At 55.3% G+C, this 25,223-nt stretch overlaps 2 protein-coding genes across 2 annotated transcripts in view; both read left to right on the top strand.

Moving 5' to 3' along the window:
* Positions 1–9,121, top strand: part of CFAP77 (cilia and flagella associated protein 77) — a gene marked incomplete at its 5' end in the record, with an annotated part of 131,849 nt that extends 122,728 nt beyond the window's left edge. Inside the window, one exon of the mRNA XM_081237873.1 lies at positions 8,426–9,121. Coding sequence (XP_081093999.1) covers positions 8,426–8,548 — 123 coding nt within the window. The 3' untranslated portion in view covers positions 8,549–9,121. The remainder of the gene's footprint in view (positions 1–8,425) is intronic.
* A 9,584-nt stretch (positions 9,122–18,705) lies between these two features.
* Positions 18,706–25,223, top strand: BARHL1 (BarH like homeobox 1; the record flags this gene model as incomplete). Its single annotated transcript, XM_081236848.1, has 3 exons — positions 18,706–19,171; positions 23,102–23,324; positions 24,929–25,223. 3 exons carry the CDS (start codon positions 18,706–18,708, stop codon positions 25,221–25,223), a joined length of 984 nt encoding a protein of 327 aa, XP_081092974.1.

Here is a 25,223-nt window from a genome sequence, read left to right as displayed (position 1 = left end):
ACTTTTTCCCACGCAGCCTTGTGTTTTTGGCTCAGCTGGGCCTGGAGCAGCACTATTCCACAGAACTTTCTGTGATCATGGGCGTGTTCTGCAGCTGCCCTGCTCAATGCAGTAGCCCACGTGGGCACACGGGCTTATGAAGCCCCTGGAATGCGGTTTGCATGACAGAGCGACGGAATTTTTCATTTTATTTCATTTTCGTTGGACAGGCCCTCTCTGGAGTGGTCATTTTAACGGATGCCGATGATTCCACTGCGTGAATTCACCACCTTCGGTATATCCAGTCCCCACGGATGGGCATGCAGTTGTTTCCAGGATTTTGTATCATGTTATAATGAGGATTCTTGTACACATTGCTTGGTGGACCTTTGTGAAGGTCTCTCCGGGGTATATACCTAAACAGGGACTCGTGGGTTCATAGGCTCCAGCCTTTCTAGCTAAAGCCAAATCTCTCTCCAAGTGGTTGTACCAATGAGCACCGTCACTGGCAGTGTATGAAAGTTCCCATTTCTACTGTCGGACCTATGACTGTTAGTACCAATCTGATGGGCGAGAAATGGTATTTCTTGCTTTGTTCCCTGATTACGTACTTTAGGTTGAGCCCCTTTCCCCGTGTTTGCCGGCCTTCAGATTTCCCCTCCGTGACCTGCCCTGTTCATCCCTTCTGCCTGTTTTTTTTTTGTCACCGTGGGACTGACTGCAGCACCACTTTCACCCTCACCTCATCCCCACCTTATCCTTCAAGTATCTGCTTGTATGTTATTTCCTCGGGAAGTCTCCTCTGGCCCCAAAGTCTGAGTTTTTAATTCTCTGTATTATAAGCTCTTACAGAATCTGGTACTTCTTTTAATAGTTAGCACAACTGGACTTCCCTGGCTGTCTAGTGGTTAAGACTCAGTGCTTCCACTGCAGGGGGTGAGGGTTCAATCCCTGGTTGGGGAACTAAGATCCCACACAGCCAAAAAAATAAATAAATAGTTAGCACAACTATAAGCGAATAATTAGTTGTGTGCTCATATTTTTATGACTAGTTTCCTGGCTCTAGGACAGTAGAGGCTTTCTAAATTCTCCCTGAATCATGGTACCTAGTGTAGAGTCTGGCACACAGTGGGTACTCAGTAAGTATTCAATAAGTGAAATAATGAGCACATAGATGAAAGGGCAAGGGTCACACCTTATCCCCTAACCCAGATCACATGGGCACCTTCTCTATAGCGGCACCAGTTTATTCCACATAGCGATTTTCTGTCAAAATGGATCAGACTTTTCAAACAAGCATAAAAACTCAGCAAATACCAAACGGTCTGATTCGCACAGATCACTTTGGCACCAAAGAAATTAAATTAGAAATCGGTCAAAACATAACTAACAAAATTGCCTGGAAATTTAAAACCACATTTATAAATAACTTCAGGACCAAAGAAGAAATCCAAACAGAAATTTGATAGAGATTAGATGAAAAGAGAACCGAACAAAAATAAAGGTAACTCAAAACTTGTGAGATGAGATAAAAGAAAATGTAGAGGGAAACACAGTTGCCAATGCTATGTTGTATAAATGTTAATACTAGAGGGAAAAAAAAGAAAGATTAAAAGGTAATTATAGCTAAGCAGACAACTCTAGATGCTAGAAAAAGAACAACAGAGAAACTTCAAAGAAGGAAGCCATGAAGTCAAGAGCAAAATTAATGAAATGTCAAAGGCACAATTAAGGGTATCAATCAGATGAAAAGTTGGCTCGTTTTAAGTAGATCAGAAAAGCACAGATGCTTTCAAATGAATTGGGAAATGGGATCCAGGAATCTAGATCCTCTGGGGGCGGAGTGGGGCCCACAGTGGGCAGGGCGTGGACCTCAGGAAAAGGCGATGGTAGTGTCAGCTCTGTCCAGGACCACGGAGACCCTGGGAGAATCGCTTCCCACCTTTGGGTCTTGGGTTTTCCATCTGTATCATGGGAGAGTTGGATTCAGTGATCTCCGAGGTCTCTTCCAACCCCAGGTTTCTGGGAATCTTTTATTCCAGTCTGGTTGCAGAGAGGCAAAGGGTGTTATCCAGGGATTACAAGTACGATCCTAGGACCAGTGTTGAATCTGCAAATCTCTTTTAAGATCTACCAGTTGCCCACCTCCTCCCTTTCCTCACCTTTGTCCCCCAGTCACACTGACTGGCTTTCATTCCCTCCCATTTGCCCAAATCTGCTCAGGGTTTGGGCTGTTCCCTCCCATCTAGGACATTTTTGCCTTCCTCTTCCCCTGGGTAGCTCTCTCATCCTCTCCAGAAAGAACTTCCTGCCCCCCAGATGGAGTTAGAATTCCCCAGTCCACAGTCCTATTAAATTGCCATTAAACAATTACACGTCTAATGTGTTCAGCGGCCACCTCCCAGGCCATCTTGCAGGGTCCATGCGGGTCTGCCTTATTCACCAGTGTATCCCCAGGGTGTACTGTGCAGTGCAGACGCCCGGTCTGCACTTATTTGGGCAATGTATTGAGATGCTCCCCCTTCAAATAGGACCAGCACCTTCACCAACCCGCCCGTCCTGCTCCCAGGGCTGCTGGTGGGCCAGTGGCGCTCGTCTCTTATTTACCTGCATTGACCTAAGAGCGACTCAGCTCCATTCAGCAGAGCTGTCTCCTGCCAAAGCCGTTACAATTTCTTAGCTCCAGGCGGAGACAGACTGCAGATGGCTTAATTTAGAAGCATCTCAGAAGGAATTCTTTGCTCCACAGCTCTTCATCCTTTGACTCCGGGGGTCCACAGGGTCGTGACCACAAGCGCTTGAGGCCTGACTTGTAATTAGGACCCTCATCTCTGGCTGAGCCGCTATTTTAGGAGGAGAGAGCATGCGTGCGTGCGTGTGCGCGTGCGTGCGTGTGCGCGTGCGTGCGTGTGCACGTGCGTGCGTGCAGGATGGGAGCCACATGTTCCCAGCAGTGCCTTTCACTTGCCTCATTTCCTGAGCATTTATTGAGAGTGGAGATTATTGGTAAAGATCTGGGGCCAGGACTCCCAGATCTGGGGCTCTGGGTCTCTGAGACCTGGGGCAAGTGACTTAACCTTTTGGGGCCCCTGTTTCCCCATCTGTAAAATGGAGACAACGTCTGGGTACTCTGAGGCTTGTGTGAAATAAGTGCACTGCACCTGACAAACGGCAGGTCTGTTACTGTATCAGCCTGAGGGTCCCAGCCACCAGCCTCCAGAACAAATGCTGCAGAGGGGCGCCTGCTTCTTGGCATTCTGAAAGCTGGAACGCCCCTCTCCACGGACTCCCATGTTCTGCTTGGGGCTCTGGGGATTTCATGGATACAGAATAGGCCCCCTTTCCCTTCTCTTTCTAAAGAACAACCTCAGGAGGGCAGGGGTTAAGCTTGAATAAGCTCTCAGGAGAGTTGGCCAGGCCCAGCAACTAAGCATCTCCTTCGGTTTTCACCTCCAGACCCACGCACGACCCCTCCTCTCCTTCTGCTGACACCATTTCCCCTGCCGTACCTCCCTTCCACCTCCCTCATCCCAATCCTTTCAGGCCCACCTGGCCTGAGAAGCCCTCCTTGACCACCTGAGGCCAGGTGAATTCCACCCTCGTCCTTCCTTCACTCTCTCATTCATTCATTCACTCATTTGTTCACTCTTCCAACTTTGTTTCAACACTTCCTGAATGCCAGGCCCCATGTCAGGCACTGGGCGTCCTCAGGGAACAGGGCAGGTGCAGACCCCACCTCTTAGGGCTCTGGGGCTGGACACTCACCTAAGCTCCCCTGGATCCACCCCAGGGATGACTTAACACCACAAGAGTCCAGCAGGAATGGGACTCCAGCGACATCGGAGACCACATACGACACGCTGGCCTCCCCCACATCAGCCCAGTGCTGCTGAGAACATAGTATGTGTCAGAATGTGTGTGGTCAGCCACTGGGGTGAACCTCCTATGCCCAAAACCCCCCTTTGGAAAACCAGGGGAAAATGGAACTGGGAATGCCAAAGTACAAAGGGTGTGGCGCTTCACCATCCCTGGCACATAGGTGCTGAATAAATACGTTTTTAGATGGATGGATGAATGAATATCTCTTCCTTGACAAAGTTTCTAAGTAAAAGGAGATTGCAAAAAAGAAAATATTTCCTAGGGTTCGCTTTTATTTGTGTGCTGGTTTTAACCTGATTACCTCTAAGCTGAGCAGGCCCTACGGCCTGGATCCTCCACCTACTCAGGAGATGAGAGTGAGTTCTGAGCCTGCTGCCATCAGCACCACCCACCAGCAGGATCACCCACCATCAGCATCACCCACCATCAGCACCAAATCAACACCACCCACCACCCACCATCAGCACCACCCACCATCAGCACCACCCACCATCAGCACCATCTACCATCAGCACCAAATCAACACCACCCACCACCCACCATCAGCATCACCCACCAAGAGCACCACCCACCATCAGCACCACCCACCATCAGCACCAAATCAACACCACCCACCACCCATCATCAGCATCACCCACCATCAGCATCACCCACCATCAGCACCACCCACCATTAGCACCAAATCAACACCACCCACCACCCATCATCAGCACCACCCACCATCAGCATCACCCACCATCAGCATCACCCACCATCAGCACCACCTACCATCAGCACCAAATCAACACCACCCACCACCCACCATCAGCATCACCCACCAACAGCATCACCCACCATCAGCACCACCCACCATCAGCATCACCCACCATCAGCACCAAATCAACACCACCCACCACCCATCATCAGCATCACCCACCATCAGCATCACCCACCATCAGCACCACCCACCATCAGCACCAAATCAACACCACCCACCACCCACCATCAGCACCACCCACCATCAGCACCAAATCAACACCACCCACCACCCACCATCAGCACCACCCACCATCAATACCACCCAACATCAACACCACCCAGCATTCCTGCATGCTGAACTACTCAGGGAATGGCTCGAGGGCTGCATTTGTTTCCCAAGGCTGCCATAACAAACTACCAAACACATAGTGGTTTAAAGAATAGAAATTTATTCTCCAACAGCTCTGGAGGCCAGAACTCCAAAATCAAGGTGTCAGCAGGGTCACACTGCCACTGAAGGTTCTAGGGGAGAAGGCTTTCTTGCCTTTTCCAGCTACTGGTGGCTCCTGGCGTTCCCAAGCTCTGGCTGCATCACTCCAACCTACGGCTCTGTCTTCAGGTGGACTTCTCCTCTGTCTGTGTCTTCTGTCTCTTACAAGGATGCCTGTCATTGGATTTAGAGCCCACCGGAATATTCAGGATATTCTCATCACAGGACCCTTAATTACATCTACAGAGACCCTCTTTACAAATAAGGTCACATTCACAGGTTCCAGGGTTAGAATGTGGATGTATCTGTTGGGGGGAGGTCACCATTCAACCCTTTACAAGAGCCACAGAGGGGCATGTAGAGTCGCAGAGATGTGGACTTGCAGAGCTGTGCTTCCCTGTTAAGAACGACTGGTGACCGGGCCCTAGGGACAGAACTATTGCCACTCTGAAACACTACCGATGACCACGGAGGTCTAAGAGGCCCAGGCGGCTGGGCATCCAAATCAGCCGAGGTACCCAGGAGGCGTTACTTAGCATCTCTAGCTGCCTTCTGGGAAGCACGGTGTCAGGAAAATCACGTCACTGTGTAAAAGTTCCCACCCCTTGCTGGAAGGGATACAAGATGTACCTTGGAAAAGGCCTTTTGTTTATGGCTACTTTCCTCCTGCACAGTGTATTGGAACTTCTCTCTTCTCAATAACTTCTGTGAGGCCACTTGGCAATTTTTCTGAAACTGGAGATTCAGCTGAGAACAAGATCGTGGTATGATTGATTGAAATGAGCTGACACCAGGCATTGAGCCTGGGTCTGGGTGGGGCTTCGGTGACTGTGGGAAGGGCCTGCCCGGGTGGACTCAGAGCTTCGGGATTGGGCTCAGGCCCTGCCCGGGTGACAAGAGCCCCGGATGATCCTGACGTATATCCCAGAAACCCGAAACCTGAGGCCGGAGCTGGGATGGCTCCCAGAAATGCCGCCACACTTACAAAGCGCCCATGAATCTCCTGCGCTGTTTGTACGTTAGGACTTGTGGGTACTTATTTTCCCAGAGGAGAGGGTCATGGCTTTCTGCAGGGTCTCCAGAGTCTCCACACCCCCCCAGAGAGTGAAGGATGCAGTTTTATGTCCCGGAATAACTAACCCAATCTATTTATCACCATTTGATTTTTTTATGGGTTTCTAATAAGCATTTGCAGCCCCCAACCCCCTTTTCACCCCATGAGTGAGGTGCAGGGAGTCCCCCCACTCCCCTGACACAGCATGAGGGGCAGCCAAGGCAGAATGTTCTAGAAGGAATCTAGAACTTAGTGCCCAGGAGTTAGTGAGTGGGGAGTGGGTGCTAAAGCAGATTTTCTCTGCCACTGACTCCCTCTGGGGCCAACGCTGGACCAAACTCTGCTCCGGGCCTCGGTTCCCTCACCTGTAAAATGAACATGGTTACGTCGGATTCTGTTGTGGCCCGCTGTGACCTGATGTGCCTGATCTCCCCTGACGGCAAGCATGGCCCCCTGGACCTGAGGTTTGGGTCTCACTGACCCTAAGCCGTGGCCCAGACCTTGGACTGGGGGGCTCTGATGGGGTCCGGAGGGAGGCCGCAGATGCAGGACCCCGGGAACCAGGAGGCCACGTCAGCTCTGCACCTGAGTTTTCTGCTGTCAGGAAGCCACTTTGGGCCACAAGCTCTGGTTAAGGGTCATGACTTCCCCCCAGGCCCCTGTGCTCCCCCCATGGGGGCCAGAGTGTGGGACACCGAGCACAGAGACGTTCCCTACAAGTTCCTCCTGGCCTTCCCTCTACTTCCTTTTAATACCTTATCCTCTCCCAGTTTTTCTTTTCTCTCACCTTTCGTCACGGGAAGGCTGCCTGCAGCTCTGTGGTCTCAGCTAACGGCGTCCCCTGTGGTGGTGAGGGCACCCCCGGCCTGGTCCTGCACCAGAGCCTGTGGCCATCCTGGCCAGGGGTCCTGCCTTATCTCGAAGTCACGGCAGAGCCTTCAGCTGCTCCTGAGGACCCTCATCTGGGCCACCATGTCGCCTTGGGGACTTGAGCTGTGGGGGCGCTCCAAGGCCAGCACGCATGTGGCCCCCTTAGCCTGGGAAACCCTGCTCATCCTACGAGCCTCCCCTTGTTCCCCAGAGAGGCTCCTGACTCCGGGGAGGGTTAAACCCACCTACCTGTGCTACTGACGCCCCCATCACTGCACTGATTTCCATGAAACAGCTGTGTCACCGTCGCCCACGTCTGCTCCCCCTCCCCGGGGAAGAGAGAGTCCCTCGCATTCATCGCGGTACCCCAGTGCCTGGCACAGAGCTGTGCTCAGTTAATATGTGTGGCCTGAACGGGTGAGGGAATGCATGAATGAATGAATGAACAGATGCATAAATAAACAAGCAAGCCTGAACCCTTCCTACCCCGTGCCTCCCTTAGTTATCCTAAAAGAGAAATGCCATCTTACGGGAATTCTCTGGCATTTGGAGGTGGTGTCACAGACCCAGGAGACAGGAGAGGTTTCCGCTCACCACCATTTCTTGAGAGGCAAGGGCAGGCCAAAATACTGATTGCATACAATTTTAACGACAGAGGCCCCCCACTCCTTGGATCTGGCTCTGGTTCTGGCGCAACTGGGTGTTGGGCTCTGGAGTGCGGGGTGGCCTCAGGTGGTCCTGTGGTGATGGAGCGCCAGCTGTGCCAGGAAGCCCCCCCTTGGAGAGGGCGGCTTGTGTGGGTTTTTTTTTTTTTTTTTTTTTTTTTTTCTGTACGCGGGCCTCTCACTGCTGTGGCCTCTCCCGTTGCGGAGCACAGGCTCCGGACACACAGGCTCCGCGGCCATGGCTCGCGGGCCCAGCCGCTCCGCGGCATGTGGGATCTTCCGGGATAGGGGCACGAACCCGTGTCCCCTGCATCGGCAGGCGGACTCTAAACCACTGCGCCACCAGGGAAGCCCTTGTGTGGGGTTTTAATGGTGGAGAATCAGCAGGTGAAGGATGATGCGGGCTGTGAGGTCCCACTGCACGGTGAACCCAGTCCTCGGCAGGGGATATTTATCATGTACAGGTCGTCCCGGCAACGAGCTGGACAAAAGGAAAAACAAGGGCACCGGGCAGCCCTGCTCTCGCATCCTGTCCCACGTCACCCCTCACTTTACCCCGCAGCACCGGGGCAGCACTTTCCCTCGCAGCACCGGGGCAGCACTTTCCCTTCACGTCTTTCCCTCTGACAGCGATTTTTATTATTATTACTCTAAGGTGGAGGTAGGGGGCGGGCCAGGGAAGGGAGGGGCGCCCCCAGGCCGAGCCCCCGAGCACTCATGCCCACTGACCCGCTCCCCCTCTGTCCACAGGTGGGCCCCCATCTCGATACCTTCCCCACCGAGGTCCATCGCCAGAGAGCCTTCAAAGCCCACCGGGAAGAGTGTGCTGTGCGCCAGGGAACCCTGCGGATGGGCAACTACACCCACCCCTAAAGCCTTCTTGACACGGTAGAAGATCCTCCGAAGGACTCACCTTTCTTGCCCCAACTAACATGAGACAGTCCCCCTTGTTCTGCAGGTGCTTCCTCGGCCAGGACCTCAGATTCAGGTCTTAGTTTGATCGTTTTTGGTAAGAGCCCCCTCTTTAGAGTTAGCCACACTCGCTTCCCTTAAGCCCCAGGGACCCTCCACTTAGGGACCGCCCTCCTCCTGCAGGCCCCCCACCCTCTCTTCTCAAGCCCTCACCTGATAAGAGAAACCCAAAATCCAAGGCAGATTTTAGACTCCAGACTAAGGGGCGATTCTGAGGCTCTGCCCTCAAGTGTTAAAAACAACCCCTGTATTTGCTGCAGAAAGTGTGACATGCTTTGAAAGTCCTCATTTTATATCCCAAACATGAGTTTTCATTGCTCCTTTTGGGATTCCTGATATCTCTCCATGGCGGTACCATCTCTCTGGGACCTTTGAGGGCAGGAAGAGCCCACGTTCCTTACTCAGAGCGGCCCCCACCTCCTCAGTGCTGGGCCCAGATGGGCTCCTCCACTGGCACTGACCTTGGAAGGTCACCCTGCCCCCTCCCGAAAGAGAGAGACTTCCGGGGCTCAAAGTACCCAGGCTGGGGCACTTTGCACCTCAATCTTTCTGCAGGTCCTTTGGCTTCTCCCCACAGATTAGATACTGATCTATTTTAAATTAAAAGTGCTATTGGTCGTCCTCCTCCTGTGCCTTTATTTGAAAGCTAGTAAACCTATGAGCAGTGTGAGAACAAACCTCAGACTCTTTAAGGGAGATGACCTCCAAGACATCTCGACAGCACCTGTGCAAAGCCCATCACTGACCTTCAGCCCGGATCTCTCCCTAGAATGCCACACTCATTTATCCAGCTGCTCCCCGGATGTCTCCACTCAAGCATCTGGCATTCGTCTCAAACCAACACAGCCAAGACAGAACTCTGGATTGTTTTCCACCAAACTCGCTTCTCCCTCCATTTTTCCCATCTCAAACTTGAGACCACCCAGATGCTGAAGACGAAAACCGTCACGACTCTGTTTCCTTCACGCTCTCATCCAATCCATCAACAAGCCCATCGATGTTACTTCCAAAAACACCCTGATTCATCCGTCTCTCCGAGCCCCCGTCATCTCTCTGGAGAACTGCAATAGGTTCCTGAACCACCTTCCTGCTTCTGCCCACAATCCCTTCTCCACGGCTTGTCACCAGCCCACCCCTTCTTGTCATTTAGATCTTCGCTCAAAAGCCAAGTCCCCCCACTCAGGGAGTTCCCTGGTGGCCTAGTGGTTAGGATTCCAGGCTTTCACTGCCATGGCTTGGGTTCAATCCCTGGTCGGGGAACTGAGACCCCGCAAGCCGTGTGGTGTGGCCGAAAAAGAAAAAGATATGAACAAGTCCCCCACTCGAAGGGCCTCCCTGGAGTAACCCTCAGTTAAACCCACACCAGCCTGTTTTATCCTCCGCAAAGCAATGAGCCCTTGTTTATTGCCTGTCTCCTCTTCTAGAAGGGAAGTGGCATGGGATCAGGGTTCTAAGGGCCCAGGGCCCAGACCTAAGGGCCTGTGGAATGACCTGCTGCCTGAACATCTGCTGTGGCTCCTGAGCCACAGGCTGAGTGCCTGGCGGGGACTATCCATCAGCCTAGGCCGGGAGACACACCGAGTCTGGTGACTACAGATCTGAGTGAGTTTCTTGAGCAGCCTCCCCACTCCCAACACACACACTCACTGCAGCTCCTTAGAAGCTAATTCCATAAAAATGCCACACACATTACCAACCCCCTCAGGAATCTGGTTCAGTGGGGGGCCTTGACAGACCCCACCCCATTCTAAGGGCCTAAAATTCCCCTCCCACCCCACGAACCAGACAAGCATCCCTACTGGTCTTTGTTAAAGCCACCCTGCAGCCTTCTGACCCCCGGGGGGAGCGACCCCGGTGAGGGAGCAGGGCTGAGCCTGAGGGACCTGGCCACTGAGCAGGCAGCCATTCAAGGGCATGAAACCCAGCTCCACTAAGTAATTTCTGTGTGACCCCAAGAAAGTGTCCTAACCACTCTGTGCCTCATCTGTGAAACAGGACCCTGACACACCACAGGAGTTTTCATCAAGTGAAATTAGATAATGATTACATTCAAGAATGTGTATACGGCTTCCCTGGTGGCACAGTAGTTGAGAGTCCATCTGCCAGTGCAGGGGACATGGGTTCGAGCCCTGGTCCGGGAGGATCTCACATGCCGCGGAGCAACTAGGCCCGTGCGCCACAACTACTGGGCCTGCACTCTAGAGCCCGCGAGCCACAACTACTGAGGCCAGCGCGCCTAGAGCCCTTTCTCTGCAGCGGAAGAAGCCACCGCAATGAGAGGCATGTGCACAGCAACGAGGAGTGGCCCCTGCTCGCCGCAACTAGAGAAAAGCCCACGCGCAGCAACGAAGACCCAACGCAGCCAAAAAATTAAAAATAATAATAATTAAATAAATAAATTTATTTTAAAAAAGAGAATGTGTATAATGTGATTAGCACAGGATCTGGCACTTTTAAGCACTAGATGAATGTGAATTATTATTTCCTTCTTATTAATAAAGCACACTGCAAAGGGACAGCCGGAATTCTGTGAGCAACCAAGGGCAGAGGGCAGGATGCTCAAAGCCTTTGTGTCCACATGCATCAAGAAGGTCAAAATATTTGGAACTGAACCCACTCTTTTGTTCTGCAATCCCCAGTGGAAAGGGCAGGGGGTGACACATCAGGACACAGAATTTCCTGAAGGACCTGAAGTTAGACTCTATCCACAGAAGAGTGAGCGATTCTGCCATGACAATGAGCAAGATGCCCCACTGCTCAGTGGTCCCTCCAGGCCTGCTTTTCCAAGGATTGGGCCAAGGAGGAGAATATGGACTTGGCCAGAAAAAGCTCCGGGAAATCTCTTTTTGAGATTGCAAATCCAATTGCTTCTTGCCTCAGAAGCAGGCAGGCCGCGTGCTGTGGGACTCGAGGGGGCTGTGACAGATGTCCTGGGAACACACCTGCACCCTCTCCTGGAGTCTCCCCAGCCTCTGTGTACCCCCCGGGCCACGCTGGGGGTGCTCTCAGCAGGTTTCCTCCGCTCCTTGTCCTACAGCGCCACCCTCTGGCAGGTCTGAGTATGAGGCCAAGGAGGTGCCTGGCCCTTCCCTCCCTGCCTCCTTCCCTCCCCCAGCTGGGTCCTTCCCTCCTCATTAATTATTTGTGCCTCCGCAAAGCCCCAGGTCCGATTCTGGTCTGATTCCGCCTTCGCCGGTATCCTGTCACACCGGCCAAACGCCTGTCCTGGCTCACGCTGACCCTGGCTGGGGGGTCTCCCGGCACAGCTGGAGTCCCTGACTATCCTTCCTGACCCAGGGTAGAGTCCCCAAAGGTTCCAGCCTGCAGGGGCCTTAGGGACCATCTGCTAACCTCCCTCCACCACCATCGTCCCCACTCCACAGATGGAAAAGAGATGTCAAAGGTGGCCTGAGTTCACTCAATAAGCCGGCCCCAGGCCAGTGACCGGTCCACTGTGCATTCCAGGGCCTGTCCCTCCAAACCACTCCTCAATTAAAGATGGGAGGAAATGGGGGGGGAGGGCTTAGCTTTCCATCCCAAGTCGTCCTAATCACGTGCCGACAAATGCCACGTGAGCATGGCTGTTGCCAGAGATACGGCCTTGAGCCCCTGTTTTCGTTCATTTCCCTGCTGGTTGGCATTTGGGAACATTCTACCTCCTGGTCGGGTTTCTTGGCCAAACCCCACCAGAGATTTAACCAAACAAAGAGGCCCATGTGTACTGTCCTCACGAACCACAAGGAGGCAGCTGGTCTGGACCCTCAGCCGGTCAGCTTGAAATTCTCAGAAGTTCCCTTGGAGGTGGAGGAAGGCAGTGCCCGTGTTGCTGCGCACTTGGCAGGAGTGGGGGACAAGCGTGGGCCTGGGGTGCTGAGACGGAGCCTTTGGAAACAGGACTCACGAAGTTGGGAGGGGCTTGAGGACACGTCTAGTCCTTCCAGAGAAGACAGAGGGATGCAGTTACTTAGCAGCCAAACTAGGACTAGAGCAGAGACCTCTTGGCTGGTAGGTTTCATGCTGAACGCCCACTGACTTCAGTCTATTTCCAGTCTCTTTTTTCTTTTCTTTCTTTTTTGTTGGCCACAAGCCGGGATCTTAGTTCCCCGGCCAGAGATTGAAGCCAGGCCACGGCAGTGAAAGCACCGACTCCTAATCACTAAACAACCAGGGAACTCCCAATGTCCAGATTTTTAAACTAGAGCCCAAACCTCATCGGTTCTCTCACTGCCACACACTCCCACTCTGATGTAACCAGATAACTAACAATTTTCTCAGCCAGAAGAAAGGAGAGGGGGTTCTGGAGCCTGACTTCATGCAGGATTTTTATCAGGGAAGGTAGCACTGAGCCAATGGTGATTGGTGTCTGATCTCTGCCTGGCAGGGGGCTTCTAGAAGCCAGAAGAGAAAGCAAGGCTCATAGGCCACAAATCCAAATCCAGTCCTGGGAGGTCCCTGGATCCAGTCAGAGATGGCTTGGCTTTTTGGCTCACTCATCCAAGCTCCCCAATTAGCAATGGTTTAGAACCACAGATTTGGGGGTCTAGAGCAAGCACACATGCATGACAGCAAGCAGACCAGAAGCTCAGGCGCCAGTGTGGGTCTGCATGACAGTCACACAGGTCTGTGTTTCCAATCAAAAACATTCTCTTGCATTTACCCTTCTTGACCAAAACAGTCTTTCGGCTGCATTTCTTTTTACTTGGGAAACACTTTGATGCTTGAAATCATCATTAAAAGAAAAAAAAAAAAACTAGGTTGGCTTTTTATACAGGCTCCTAGAACTGAATGAAGGCAAATATAAACTTGAATTCACAAATGGGAAATAATCCCTGAAGGGGAATTTGGGTTGATGGACACTGCTGCACTCTGTGAGATCCATGCATGCAGGTCCATCCTGTCATACCCCCCGTGACATCACCAGCCTCTAGCACAGGGAACACTGTGCAGGACAGACTGCATGTTTACAGGGGAGGAAGGAAGGAAGGGAGGGAGGGAGGGAGGGAAGAATAGAGGAAAAGAAAGAATATCTTCTCTTTCTGGTTTCAGGAGCTCCATGGGGTTTTGAGCTAAACCAACAAAAATGACTGAGAACAGCGTGACCTTGAAACCCACAAACTGTCCAGATCCTTGTCTGGCCCATCTGTTTGCATTAGCACCCAAGCTTGGCCCGCATCAGCCAAATCCCTTGTCCCCTCCATGTCACAAACCGGTTTTGTAGGAAGGCCCAGAGCAAAGCGCGGGGCGGGCCGGGGGGCGGGGGCCTGACTTCTCCAGTGGGGGCCCTAACCTGCCAGAGGAAAAGCTCTGGCTATTGTTCTCCGTAGTGGTGATTTGAAATGCATAATTGGTATTCTCCAGGACCCCAGCCAAGTGCAGAGACCTCCCAGTGACCATGTGAAGCGGGCGACATCACCCCCATCTTACAGCTGAAGAACACATGGCCCAGAAAGCGTCTGCTCAAGGTCACAGAGCAGGGCTGGGACTATGGTGAGGCAGACAAGGTCCTGGCCTAAAGTACAAACCTTTTGACTTTTTCCCCAAACTCAGTAACCAAGACAAACAATATTTTACTGTAATATTTTAAAATCAAAATTGAAAAATCCCTGATGGACAAAACAGCAACAGGTTCTATAGGGACTTGTATGACTCACCTCACTTGCCTCACCTTAGCCCCAGCCCTGGATTCTAGAGCCAGGAGTCGACTTCAAGCCTAGCAGATTCTGGAGTCCATATCCTCGGCCACCCGACTCCACCGGTGTTACACTGCCCCTGGCCCCAGCTACTCAGAACCGTGATGACAGCATTCAAGCTACAATCCTCCAGGAGCAGAGAAGAAGACCTCAGGATCATTCTCGAAAAGCTTTGAGCACATCTCCTCATGTGGCTCTGTCTGCTAAGCCAGTGAGCAAAACTGGCCAAAAGAAGGCCTTTTCCACGCTCAGGGCAGTGGGGTAAGAACGTTGCTAAGAACCATGGCTCAGCCATTGGCCCAGGCATCGATCCAAAGTCAAATCCAAGCCAAGAACCCCAGGTAGAGCAGAAGGACGTGGATGCTATAGGCAGAGGCCACATCATAGCGGGCATGGGCCTCTCCTATCCTTGCCTCTCACTACAAACCTCTGATGTTAATGTCTTTGGACCAAAGGGAAAGCTGAGGTCCAGGCAAGAGAGATGAGCTGCCCAGAGTGGAAGTGGGGCCAGAGTCCAGGCCTTCTGAGGGCCAGTCCGAGCAGCCGCTTCCCTGCCCTGGAGAAGAGCAAAGCTTCCTCCTTCGTTGCTGTCGCTCTGTGAATGCTTGGCTTGAGCCCTTCTAGGGCTCTGGGCCCATTGAGAGACTGAAGGTTTAAAAGCAAATTCAAAGGACTGGATGGGCAGGGGCTGGCATTGGAAGCTAGAGAACCCAAGAGAAGTGGGAGGCGGGGGAGGAGGTGTTCGAGCCCAGAACAGGGGTCTGGGTGCTGGTGTCCTGGGAGCCTGGTCCTGGACGTGACCTCATCTCACTCATTCCCTTTCCCTCCCCTGAGTCCTCCAAGCCTCTTCTCTCCCCGGGTGGAGGGGGGTGGGCAAGACCCTTAAGGTAGAGGGCTGGGGCTCAGCGGGGACAGAGGGGGAGAGAGGTCTGTCTCCTGCCGTGTCAATGGAGTTCTCAGAGGTTAAGTAACTTGCCATGGTTCACACCCTGCTGTGTTGAAACCTCTACCCCTCCAGGACCAACCGGACTCCTTTCTCAAAGGGAGGGGTGGGTCACCCACCCAGGATCCCTGGACGCTTAGTAAAAGGCCAATTCCTGGGCATCCTCCCAGCTAAACTAGAGCCCAGGTGAGTACACACACAGACCTCTCAGGCTGTGGACAGGCTGAGGTGCAAGAACCACCCCTGTGATGGAGAAAAGAGATAAAGGAGGAGGAACAATGGTGGAGTTGGAAACCCCCAAACAGGAATAAAACAACGTTAGCGAGAGAGGGCTGGGTCCAAATTCCAAATGGAATAAATGGCACAGCGTGTTTTACATCACACTAGACTATGATAATTCAATACTAATGATAGTATACTAACAACCTGTGAAATATTCTCGGGCTCTAAGAAGTGCCGAGAAGCCGGCTAGGGCTGCAGGAGGTTGGGGTTCTTGCCTTTTTTTTTTTTTTTTCCCCACCGTAGAAGGTTCCCTCCCCAGCCCTTACTCGTCCCCGCGCCAGCTCCGATACCCGCGCAGTGCCCTGCGCCGCCAGAGGCCTTGTTTTCGCTGGGCCCGGGATCCAAACCCCCGCCTAAGACCCCGAGGCCAGAAAAAGTCCGTGCTTCGACAGATGCAAGTCCGCCCAGGGCCGGGGCGGCTCGGAACGCCGGCGGGCAGAGCGGGACCAGACTTGCTTGCGGCTTAGCCGATTCCGCGGATCCTGGCCCCGGGGCGTCAGGATCTCTAACAGGCCCAGGATGACAGGCCCGTTGACCCAAGCCGGGGCCTTGGGGTCTGGGGGAGATGAGGTTCTTCCTGAGATGCGGGCGCAGGCCGGGAGCAGGGGTGGGGTGAGAGAGTGGAGAGGGGAGCGGAGTCTCCAGAGGCGCCCAGAGCAGAAACGAGGCCCAAGTTGCGGGCTGGCCGGGAAGGGCGAGGGCACCCCAGGGTCCTCGTGATTTACGCTCCCCTCCGCATCAGCCAAACGAAAATGAACGGACCGGCCAGCTCGGCCCCGCCACGGGAGGCGCCCACTGACGCGGCCGCCGGGCCAGGACGGGGGCCCCTCGGCGCTCGCCCTCCCGCCTCCCCGACAGCTTGCAGCCGAGCCGGGCCCGCCGTCCCCGGGGAGCCGCCCGTCCTCGGCCCCAGCCCGGCGAGGCCGCTTCCAATCTGCCGGCAGGCTCAGGGGGAGAGGGCGGGGAGCCGGGCCGGAGGCCACCGCCGACCTCGCCCGAGGGAGAAGTTTGTGCTCCGCCCGGCTGTGCGGGGCTTCCCCGGGCCGGGGCTCGGGTTTGGGGGATTCGGGCGCCTCACTGTTCCGCTGAGATCTCAGAGCTGAGCCAGACGCGGGGCCGGGGTATTTTCTGGGGGCCCGTGGGGAGGGGGCCCGGAGCGCGCGGGCCGCCTGGAAAGGCCTGGGCTCCGGGCGCTGGGCGAGCGAAGGGCGCCTTGGGCCCACGGGGCCCGGCTGCAGGTGCGCGGGCTCGGCTCCCTCCGCCCTTTGACCGCAGACAAGGGTCGCCATCCCTGGGGTAGTGTCGAGAGGATCCAGGCCCCGGACGCGCTTCAGATCTGCCCGCCGCCCTGCGCCCCGGCACCGGAGGCCGAACCCTGAAAGGCACAGAACTAGAGCATCGTGGAGGAGTCGGGGAGGGTGCGGGGAGAGTTATTCACAGTGAAAAGACCGTGTTTCCAGCGCTGCTTTGAAAATAAATCCTCGGGCGAGCTCCGGCTCCGTGCGAAATGAGAAGCCGTTTGCAGATGTCTACACTGGCGCTCAGAAGCTCTCCCGTGTTCCTGTTCAGAGGTACAAAAACACCCGATCCCGGGACACGCGCCACAGGAGAGGCTGTCGGCTGGGTTGGGGTCCGTTGCGCTGTCTCCCTCGGGCCACGGGGATTTCTCAGGGTCCCCCTAACGTCCCAGACACGACATGCCCACGTTTTCCACCCTCGCCCCACAGCGAAGCCAGCGTTCTGGCTCCTTCTAGGTGCAGACACCGAGCTCCCCCAACCCCTGCCAGGTCCGCGGGGTCCAAAGAGGTCAGGGAGAGGGCTGCAGATTTTCCTGCACGAAAAACATGTGACCCCGACGGAAACGCCCTAAAACAACATAACAAATTCTACTATCTTCTTCTCCACACACACACAGGTCTTTTTCTGCTGGATTTACTCCCCTTCTGTTGCTGAAGGAAGAGAAAACGGCGGGGTGGAGGGGTGGGTGGAGGTAGAAAAGGGATCTTTGACAGCCTGGCGGACGAATGATTTGAATAACTGTAGGAAAGTGTCGGGGAAAACTTAAAAAACCTCACATTCCAACCCAACGGCAGCGGCAGCCGGGCTCTGGACCCCTCCCCGCCAGCCTGTACCCCCCTTGAGCTAATCACCCTCATTAGGAGCCTCATCACCGACCTAATGAAAGCAAACCGTGTGGAAATCGCCGGTAAACAGTTGGGCCCGTGCTGTAATTAATTCAGTGTCTCTTTTAATCAAACCGAAAGGAATCGGGCAGCGGCTTGCGGAGCCGTGACATCACCCCCAAAATCGGCCGGAGCCAATCAGCGTCATCACTCCGGGGACACGTGGGCGAGTCCCCTTTAAAAAAAAAAAAAAAACAACGAAAAAAAAAGAAACGAAAAAAAAAAAAAAAAACCCTAGCCCCAAAGTAAAAGTGACACAAGTTCATTTTTTAAAGGAAGGGGGGGAGGCGAAGGCGCGCGCGGAGGACGGGCTGCGAGCTGCAACCGCGGAGCCGGGAGGTGCTGTCCACGGTGCTGACGGGCCCCAGGAGCGGTGGGAGCGCGGAGAGAGGACCTCCCCGGCCAGGTGGGGAGCGTCATGCGCCGAGGGCCGCCGTCGCCGCTATCCGCGGTGCTGACGCCGCCAGGTGCGCTCCGTTCCCCCGGCTGGTAGCGCGGCTCGGGCCCGCTGCTATCCGCGGTGCTGACCCCGCTGCCCTCGGCCACCGCTCGCCTGGAGGAAGCGTGCAGTTTGGATTTTTAAAAAGCCCTTCTTTATTTAGATTCCAACGTCCTCGCATCTCTTCTGTGCCAAAGGGGAGCTCAGGCCGTCCGTCTCCCCCTTTGCTCTCCCCAACTTGGCGCACCCTCCCTCCCATTTCTCCCTGACACTCCCACCACCCCCCTCGGCTCGGCGGCTCCGCGCGATGCTGCAGAAGACGCGCTGAGCCCTTTTGGATCTAATGCGCAGAGGAGGTTGGCCCAGAGCTCCCGGGCTCCCCCAAGGCTGAACTCCATCCAAGGTGCCCGCAGGCTCCCTGCCCGCCTTCCCCATGCCAGCCCGCAGCTAGGGGCAGGGGCAGCGGCGGCTGGGGTTGGGGGGGTGGGGAGCTTTTGGGGAGGACAGGTCGCAGCTTGGCTATGGAAGGCTCCAATGGCTTTGGGATCGACTCCATTCTCTCCCACCGAGCGGGCAGCCCCGCCCTTCCCAAGGGGGACCCCTTGCTCGGGGACTGCCGCTCGCCCCTGGAGCTGAGTCCGCGCTCGGAGAGCAGCAGCGACTGCTCTTCACCAGCCTCGCCAGGAAGGGACTGTTTGGAGACGGGCGCCCCACGGCCTGGCGGGGCTTCGGGCCCAGGTTTGGACTCCCACCTGCAGCCTGGGCAGCTCTCAGCCCCAGCCCAGTCTCGCACCGTGACCTCCTCCTTTCTGATCAGGGACATCCTTGCTGACTGCAAACCACTCGCGGCCTGTGCACCCTACTCTAGCAGCGGGCAGCCAGCCGCTCCTGAGCCTGGGGGCCGTCTTGCGGCCAAGGCTGGGGAGGACTTTAGAGAAAAGCTGGACAAAAGTAGCAGCAACGCCTCATCGGACTCTGAGTATAAAGGTAAGAAAATGGGAGTTGAAAACTTGCGGCGGGGAGATGCTATATTTGTGAACACTGGTACTGAAACAGGAGTGTACACACGTGGGGACATACACATATTCACTGGGAGCTGCCCCCAGGGCCCAGGCTCAGCAGTCGGTCTTGTCTGAGCCTTTCAGTCGGCCCTGTGCTTATGCTTTTGAGCAACAAAGAGTCCAGCGGAGAGAGTGAGGAGAGGGACGCTATGTGCCCCAGGAGAGGTTCCCCAAAACGCACAAAGCAAACTTTCCAAACTTCGGTGGACTCTCCAACCCACTGGTGGGCAGAAGCAAGTTCCCATCAGGCCAGTGGCTCTCTGGGAAAAGACCTTGCAGAAGCAACGGAAAACCCAAAGGGTTCTGCTTCAACCCCCTTTTATAAGGGTGAAAACCTAGCAGGAAATTTCAGCTGGAATCCTGAGAACGGTCAGAATTTTCCACCCTTTAATTTGAATTTCCAGAGGGGGAGGGGAGTTGAGCTATCCCTCCCGTTGGCCCCGGTGTGATCTGGGCCCGGGGAATCATGCAAAAGAAACGCTCACTTCAAAGTAGAAACAGCAGCCAGGCGGCTTACCAGCACCGAGCGGGTTCAGAGGTCTTTTCGAGAGGGGAGGTCTCTGCACCCACCCAACTGTTCTCACTGGATTTGATTTTAAGTGCATTGAGCAATCAACTTCAGGTTCTGTCTGTGGGACCCAGAGATGGCCCGGCACCCAGCCTATCCTGGGGTTGCTTCCCCTTTACTTGCGTTTTCACCTCCATGAATCTTTACATTGTTGTTGTTTCCTTTCCATCCTGTCTTAACCAGGGAGCTGAGATCAGGATTAAGATGAAAGGGGAAAGGAAGAAGGAAGAAAGGAAAAAAGGAAGAGAAGAAGGAGAGAAAGAACTCCCTAATTTTGTTTCTCGCCCCCGCCCACTGCCTTGACTTTAGGTCTTCGGTGAGGCCAGAGGCGCAAAGTTCTTCCTTAGGAAGAAGTCAGGAGGCGGGAAGGGAAGGAGTGTCAGGACTTCAAGGGAGAGAGCCCTGTGTCCCCATCCAGCAGAAGATGAGGGGCGGACAGAGGCTGTTCAGAGCTCTTTCAGCCTTACAATTAATTCCCAGAACCCTTTCCGTGAGATAAAACTTCCCTATAAAGGCTACTTCTTTATTGTCTTGGGGGCCCTACACCTCCTGGTCTATACTCGCACTAAGTCTTCACAAAAATTTCGGAAGGCTCATTTAACACTCTCTTCCCAACCGAGAATTCGTTTGTGGACACGCCCTGACCTCAGAACGAAACCCATTTGGGGCCCCACTCCACATCGCACTACCTCCGCTTCCCCACACAACTGGCGGAACGTCCATCAGCCTCACTGGGCCAGTCATGCCTAGAAGACGGGCAGCTTGGGCTAGAGCACCCAGGACGGAGGTCCAGACGCATGTGGCCCAGCGACCCTTGCTCCTCCCCGCACGGCCTGTTTAGAGAGTCAAGGAAAACTTGCCCGGGAGAAAGACAGGTGCGGGGTGGGCAGGAGGGGTAAGCAAGGGAGGCAACGTAAATATATGTGTATAACAACGTATCTTATTCTTTATAATTCTCAGCCACAACACTCCAGTTTTATGTCTAGAGTAAGAGGCGAGACCACCCCCCACCCTCCACCAAGCCCTGCATGCTTGTGTCTGGTGCTGGTGCTGTGAAAGGGTTCGGCTCTTCTCTCCTTTTATTTTCTTGCCCGTAGGTGGGATTTTGAGGAGAGGTTTCGTTTAAGATAATTGGAATATCAATTTTCTTCTCTTGTCCCTGATGATATCTGATCAGGGAGGTGATGAGGGCCAGCTGTCCACATATGGCTTAAATAGGTTTGGCGCTGAGGGCAGAGGAAGGTCTCCCCCACGCCTAGGCGCCGCTGCCTTTGCACCACCAAAGCCGCGGGGTGAAGAGGGAGCAGAATATCCACCACCGAGACAGTGTCTGGAGCATTTCTCAAAGGTGGAAGCGACTTTTTCAGGACCCACGTTAGGAAATCTTGCCGAGAGACAGACACGTGGGGTTGGGCATCTAAGCGATTCCCCTGCCCACCTAACAAGCTAAGAGTCCTTTTCTCCAAAGAGGGCACGGAGGGAAGGTCAGTCCCATCCCGAGTTTCTGGTATCAAAGCTTCCTCGGCATAACGTTTAAAGAAGCTGGGCTTTGAAGTAAGGCGGTCTGCCGCGCGCGCAGTCTTTCTGCGAGAGCTGATATCCGTGGAGAAATGAAACCGGCGCTTTGCTCCCAGCAGGGTCAGTGGGCCTCGAACTCTGAGGCATTGAGATCTGGGCTGAGCCTGTTTTGGAGGCTGAGGCTGGACAGCGGCGAGTGCATATCTGAAGGCTCCAGCCTGTGCCGGAGAGGGATTAGAGAAAAAGCCCAAACTCAACCCTCACCCCACCCCCGACCTGGGAGCTCAGCCCTGAGAAATGGGGGATTTTCCAAAATAGTCAGTCCAGACAATCAGGTCAAAAAGTAAGGTTTCCACAATATCAAGTTTGAGGTTTGGATAATTGTTTCCTTGAACTTGTTTAAACTTTACCTGCCTGGCATAATAGACAGAACTCAAGTCCCCCCCCCCCCACCATCCCAAAACATCCCCAGCTCCTGAGGCAGCCGTGCCCCAACGTGGCCCGAGCCTGGGAGGGCAGGGAGAGGCCTGCGCACTGGCCTGGACGAGGCAGGAGGCAGGCATGGGCCCCGGTTTCTCACAAGCCCAGCGAGCACTCTACCGGCTCACCCGCCTGGGTGCACCCGGCGCCCGGTACCCTCCCGGCCTCCAACTGCTGCCCTTCCGGTTGAAAAGTCTTGCTCCCTAGTGGCTCAATTAACCGGATTATTGTTTCCTACAGAGAGAAATCAACTCACATTCGGCTGAACCCTGCCACTGCAAACGCCATGCATGCTCAATGAAACTCAGCATAAAGAAAAATATAGAGAGGAAAAGAGGAAGGGAAGCCCCAAACCCCACTGTCAGTTTTGGGGAGGTGGTCTCTGGTCATATCGTTGCTTTAGGGGGAGAAGGAGGGAGGTCAGTGAGCTTGTTTGATCAAGTGTGCATTTGCGGTGCCGTCAACCCCAAAGGAAAGTGTTGGGAAAGAAAGAAACCACGTTGTTCGGTCCCATCCTTGCAGCGCAGGAGCAGGGACCCTGCTGGGGTGTCCTGACCGACGCGGGGTGGGGGAAACACAAGACAGCCACGGCAGGCAGCGTATTGACAAGGAAACACAGACCTCCGCGATGTGAGCAGCCGAGGGGCAAACGTGTGGCTTATTTTTCCAAGCGCTTCGTGCTTCCAGATCTGGGTGCCCCGGCGATTCGCCTTCCGTGCTGTGCGCTGTTTGTAGTTGAAGAAACGGGGGGACCATCTCTATAGGTTCACCCCCGTGCAGGGGCCAGGCGAGATGTGGATGTAATTATTTGTTCTTCAGGGCCACGGTCCGCTCCAGGGTGAACGGGTTTTTGTCCCTCCATGAGGGTTTTTCTCCCCCAGACTCCAGCCCTCAGCTTCCTCCCTTCCTGGCCTGGATGCAGCCAGAGAATCGGGGCACAGTCCCACACCCCTGAGCACGCATCCGCGCAGCCCACCGGTTTGGAAGCCCTGGGTCCCCTCCCCTCCTCTCCCCTCCCCCGTCAGGTCCACTTGGTGGATCCCGTTAATCCCTCCAGGGAGCGCCGGCGCGACGCGGGAGCGGGGTTGAGTTCTCTCTCGGCTTTGGGTTACTTCTCCCCGGAGGTGTCAGTCTTCCTCGGTCTGGGGGCTGGGAGGTCCCAGCTCTGAGCTGCTCTGCCGCGGCTCCATGGGACCGGGAGCCACATTTACGCGACCGACTGTGACGGGCCGCAGGCTGGGGCGGCAAGGCGGCGAGGCCGGGCCCTGACGCGCGGCTGTGTCTCCACAGTGAAGGAGGAAGGCGACCGGGAGATCTCCAGCTCGAGGGACAGTCCCCCGGTGCGCCTGAAAAAGCCACGCAAGGCACGCACGGCCTTCACCGACCATCAGCTGGCGCAGCTGGAGCGCAGCTTTGAACGGCAGAAGTACCTGAGCGTGCAGGACCGCATGGAGCTCGCAGCCTCTCTCAACCTCACCGACACGCAGGTCAAGACCTGGTACCAGAACCGCAGGTGAGGCCCGGCTGCGCGGGACGGGGTGGAAAGGGCCCCCTCCGCTCTCCTCCCTGCCCCTCCAGGGGACCCACCAGTGCATGATCTGATGTGCCGAGGGAGGGCCCCTGAGCTTTCCCCGTTCTGTAAAACTGGGGAAACTGAGGACTCAGAGAGCGGAGGCCTTGCCCGAAGTCCACGGTGAGGGAGAGAGACAGGACTAGAGTCGATCAGGTGGACAGACAGACATGTGGGCCACTGGAGGTCCAAGCCTTCCCACCCTAGCCACGTCCTACCACCCCCATCCAGCCCGGGCAGCTGCTGGGGGTCAGGGGGTGGCTCTGAGCTCTCCCGGGGGGGGGGATTTTTCTGGCCTCCTCAGCCTTTCTAGCCCTTAAACGCAAGGAGGGAAGGGGCCCAGCCCTAGCTTCTTGGGGGCTGGGGATCCGGGAAATTGGTGTTGGGCATGGGTCTTGAACCTGCTATTTCCTAATCTCCCTCCCCAACACATTCACAGGATGAAGAGAAACACAAACAGGTACAAAACACACACATACAGCCACACACTCAACCCACAGTCACACACTTACATCGACGCAACTCAGTAACACAAACACACATACGCCACAGTCACCCACACACGCTTAGTGGAGGCCGGAACGGTGCTTTCCATAAACAAGCCTCAGAACACGCTGCCCCATTAATAATAAATACCTGATTACTGCTCCGGGCATCAATAATTAAGGCCCGTTACAGTAATTACACAATTATGATGATGCTGAATAATTCAGGCAGGGAAACGGGGCTGGTGTGTCTGAGTCCGACTCAGTGGGACCGCCTCGCCGGCCAGGTGCGCCCAGGAGTCCGGCCGCAGCCCTGGCAGCCAGTGTGGCCTCGGCTTTCTTGCCTTCCCCCAACCCCAGCCGACCCTCTGCTGGTAGCCTCCCGGCTTCGGGACCAGACAGACTGCAGGGCTCGCCCGAAGCCTCGGATCTGCGTGCGGACTGCCGCGAACGCGGCCGCCCGGCGGAGAGAGCGTGCGCACATCCTCTCCCGTCGCCGTCTCTGGCCCGCGAGCTTCCGCAGAGGCGCCGCCAACTGGGGTACCGCGGCTGTGCTGGCCTCCGCCGGGCCGGCTGTGCCGCTGGGAGGATCAACTGAGTCCCCTCCAACGGCTAGCGAACCGACCCCCGCGCCCCCGCCGTCCTGTCCAGGGCGATCTCGCCTTCCTCAGGCCTCCCCAGGAGCATCCACACCCCGCTCCAAGCGCCCAGTCTGCGATGCCCTGAGCAGAGTGTGGCGAGGTCAGACCCCGGGCTTTGGGGTAAGACAGCCTAGCTTAGAACCCGGGGTCTCCTCTTCCTAGGCCATCTTGAAAACTGGCCCGCGCCTCAGTTTTCTTATCTGTAAGTGGGGTTAATAGCCATGGAAGGCCGGTGGAAGATTAAAGGAGTCGATGCATGTAACCCGCTAGACGGTGCCTGGCAGCCCGTTATTTATTAACGAATTATAGTGTGACCCCTTTGGTGTCCCTGCAGGCGCTCTGGGGCAAGCACTCGTGAGGGGCAGGGGTCTCCAGGCGCCACAGTTCTGACCCCGCCTTACGCGTTTACTTCGGTCCCTAGGACTAAATGGAAGCGACAGACAGCCGTCGGGTTGGAGCTGCTGGCGGAGGCAGGCAATTACTCAGCGCTCCAGCGGATGTTCCCGTCGCCTTATTTCTACCCGCAGAGTCTAGTTTCCAACCTGGATCCCGGCGCCGCGCTGTATCTGTACCGCGGGCCCAGCGCGCCGCCGCCCGCCCTGCAGAGACCTCTGGTGCCCCGCATCCTCATCCACGGACTCCAGGGCGCCAGCGAGCCGCCCCCGCCGCTGCCCCCGCTGGCCGGCGTCCTCCCGCGGGCCGCGCAGCCTCGGTGA

This window comes from Mesoplodon bidens (assembly GCF_964165515.1).
Source record: "Mesoplodon bidens genome assembly, chromosome: 6".
Lineage (NCBI taxonomy): Eukaryota > Metazoa > Chordata > Mammalia > Artiodactyla > Ziphiidae > Mesoplodon > Mesoplodon bidens.
Note: the sequence above shows the minus strand (reverse complement) of the source record. Positions and strands in the feature narration are given on the sequence as shown.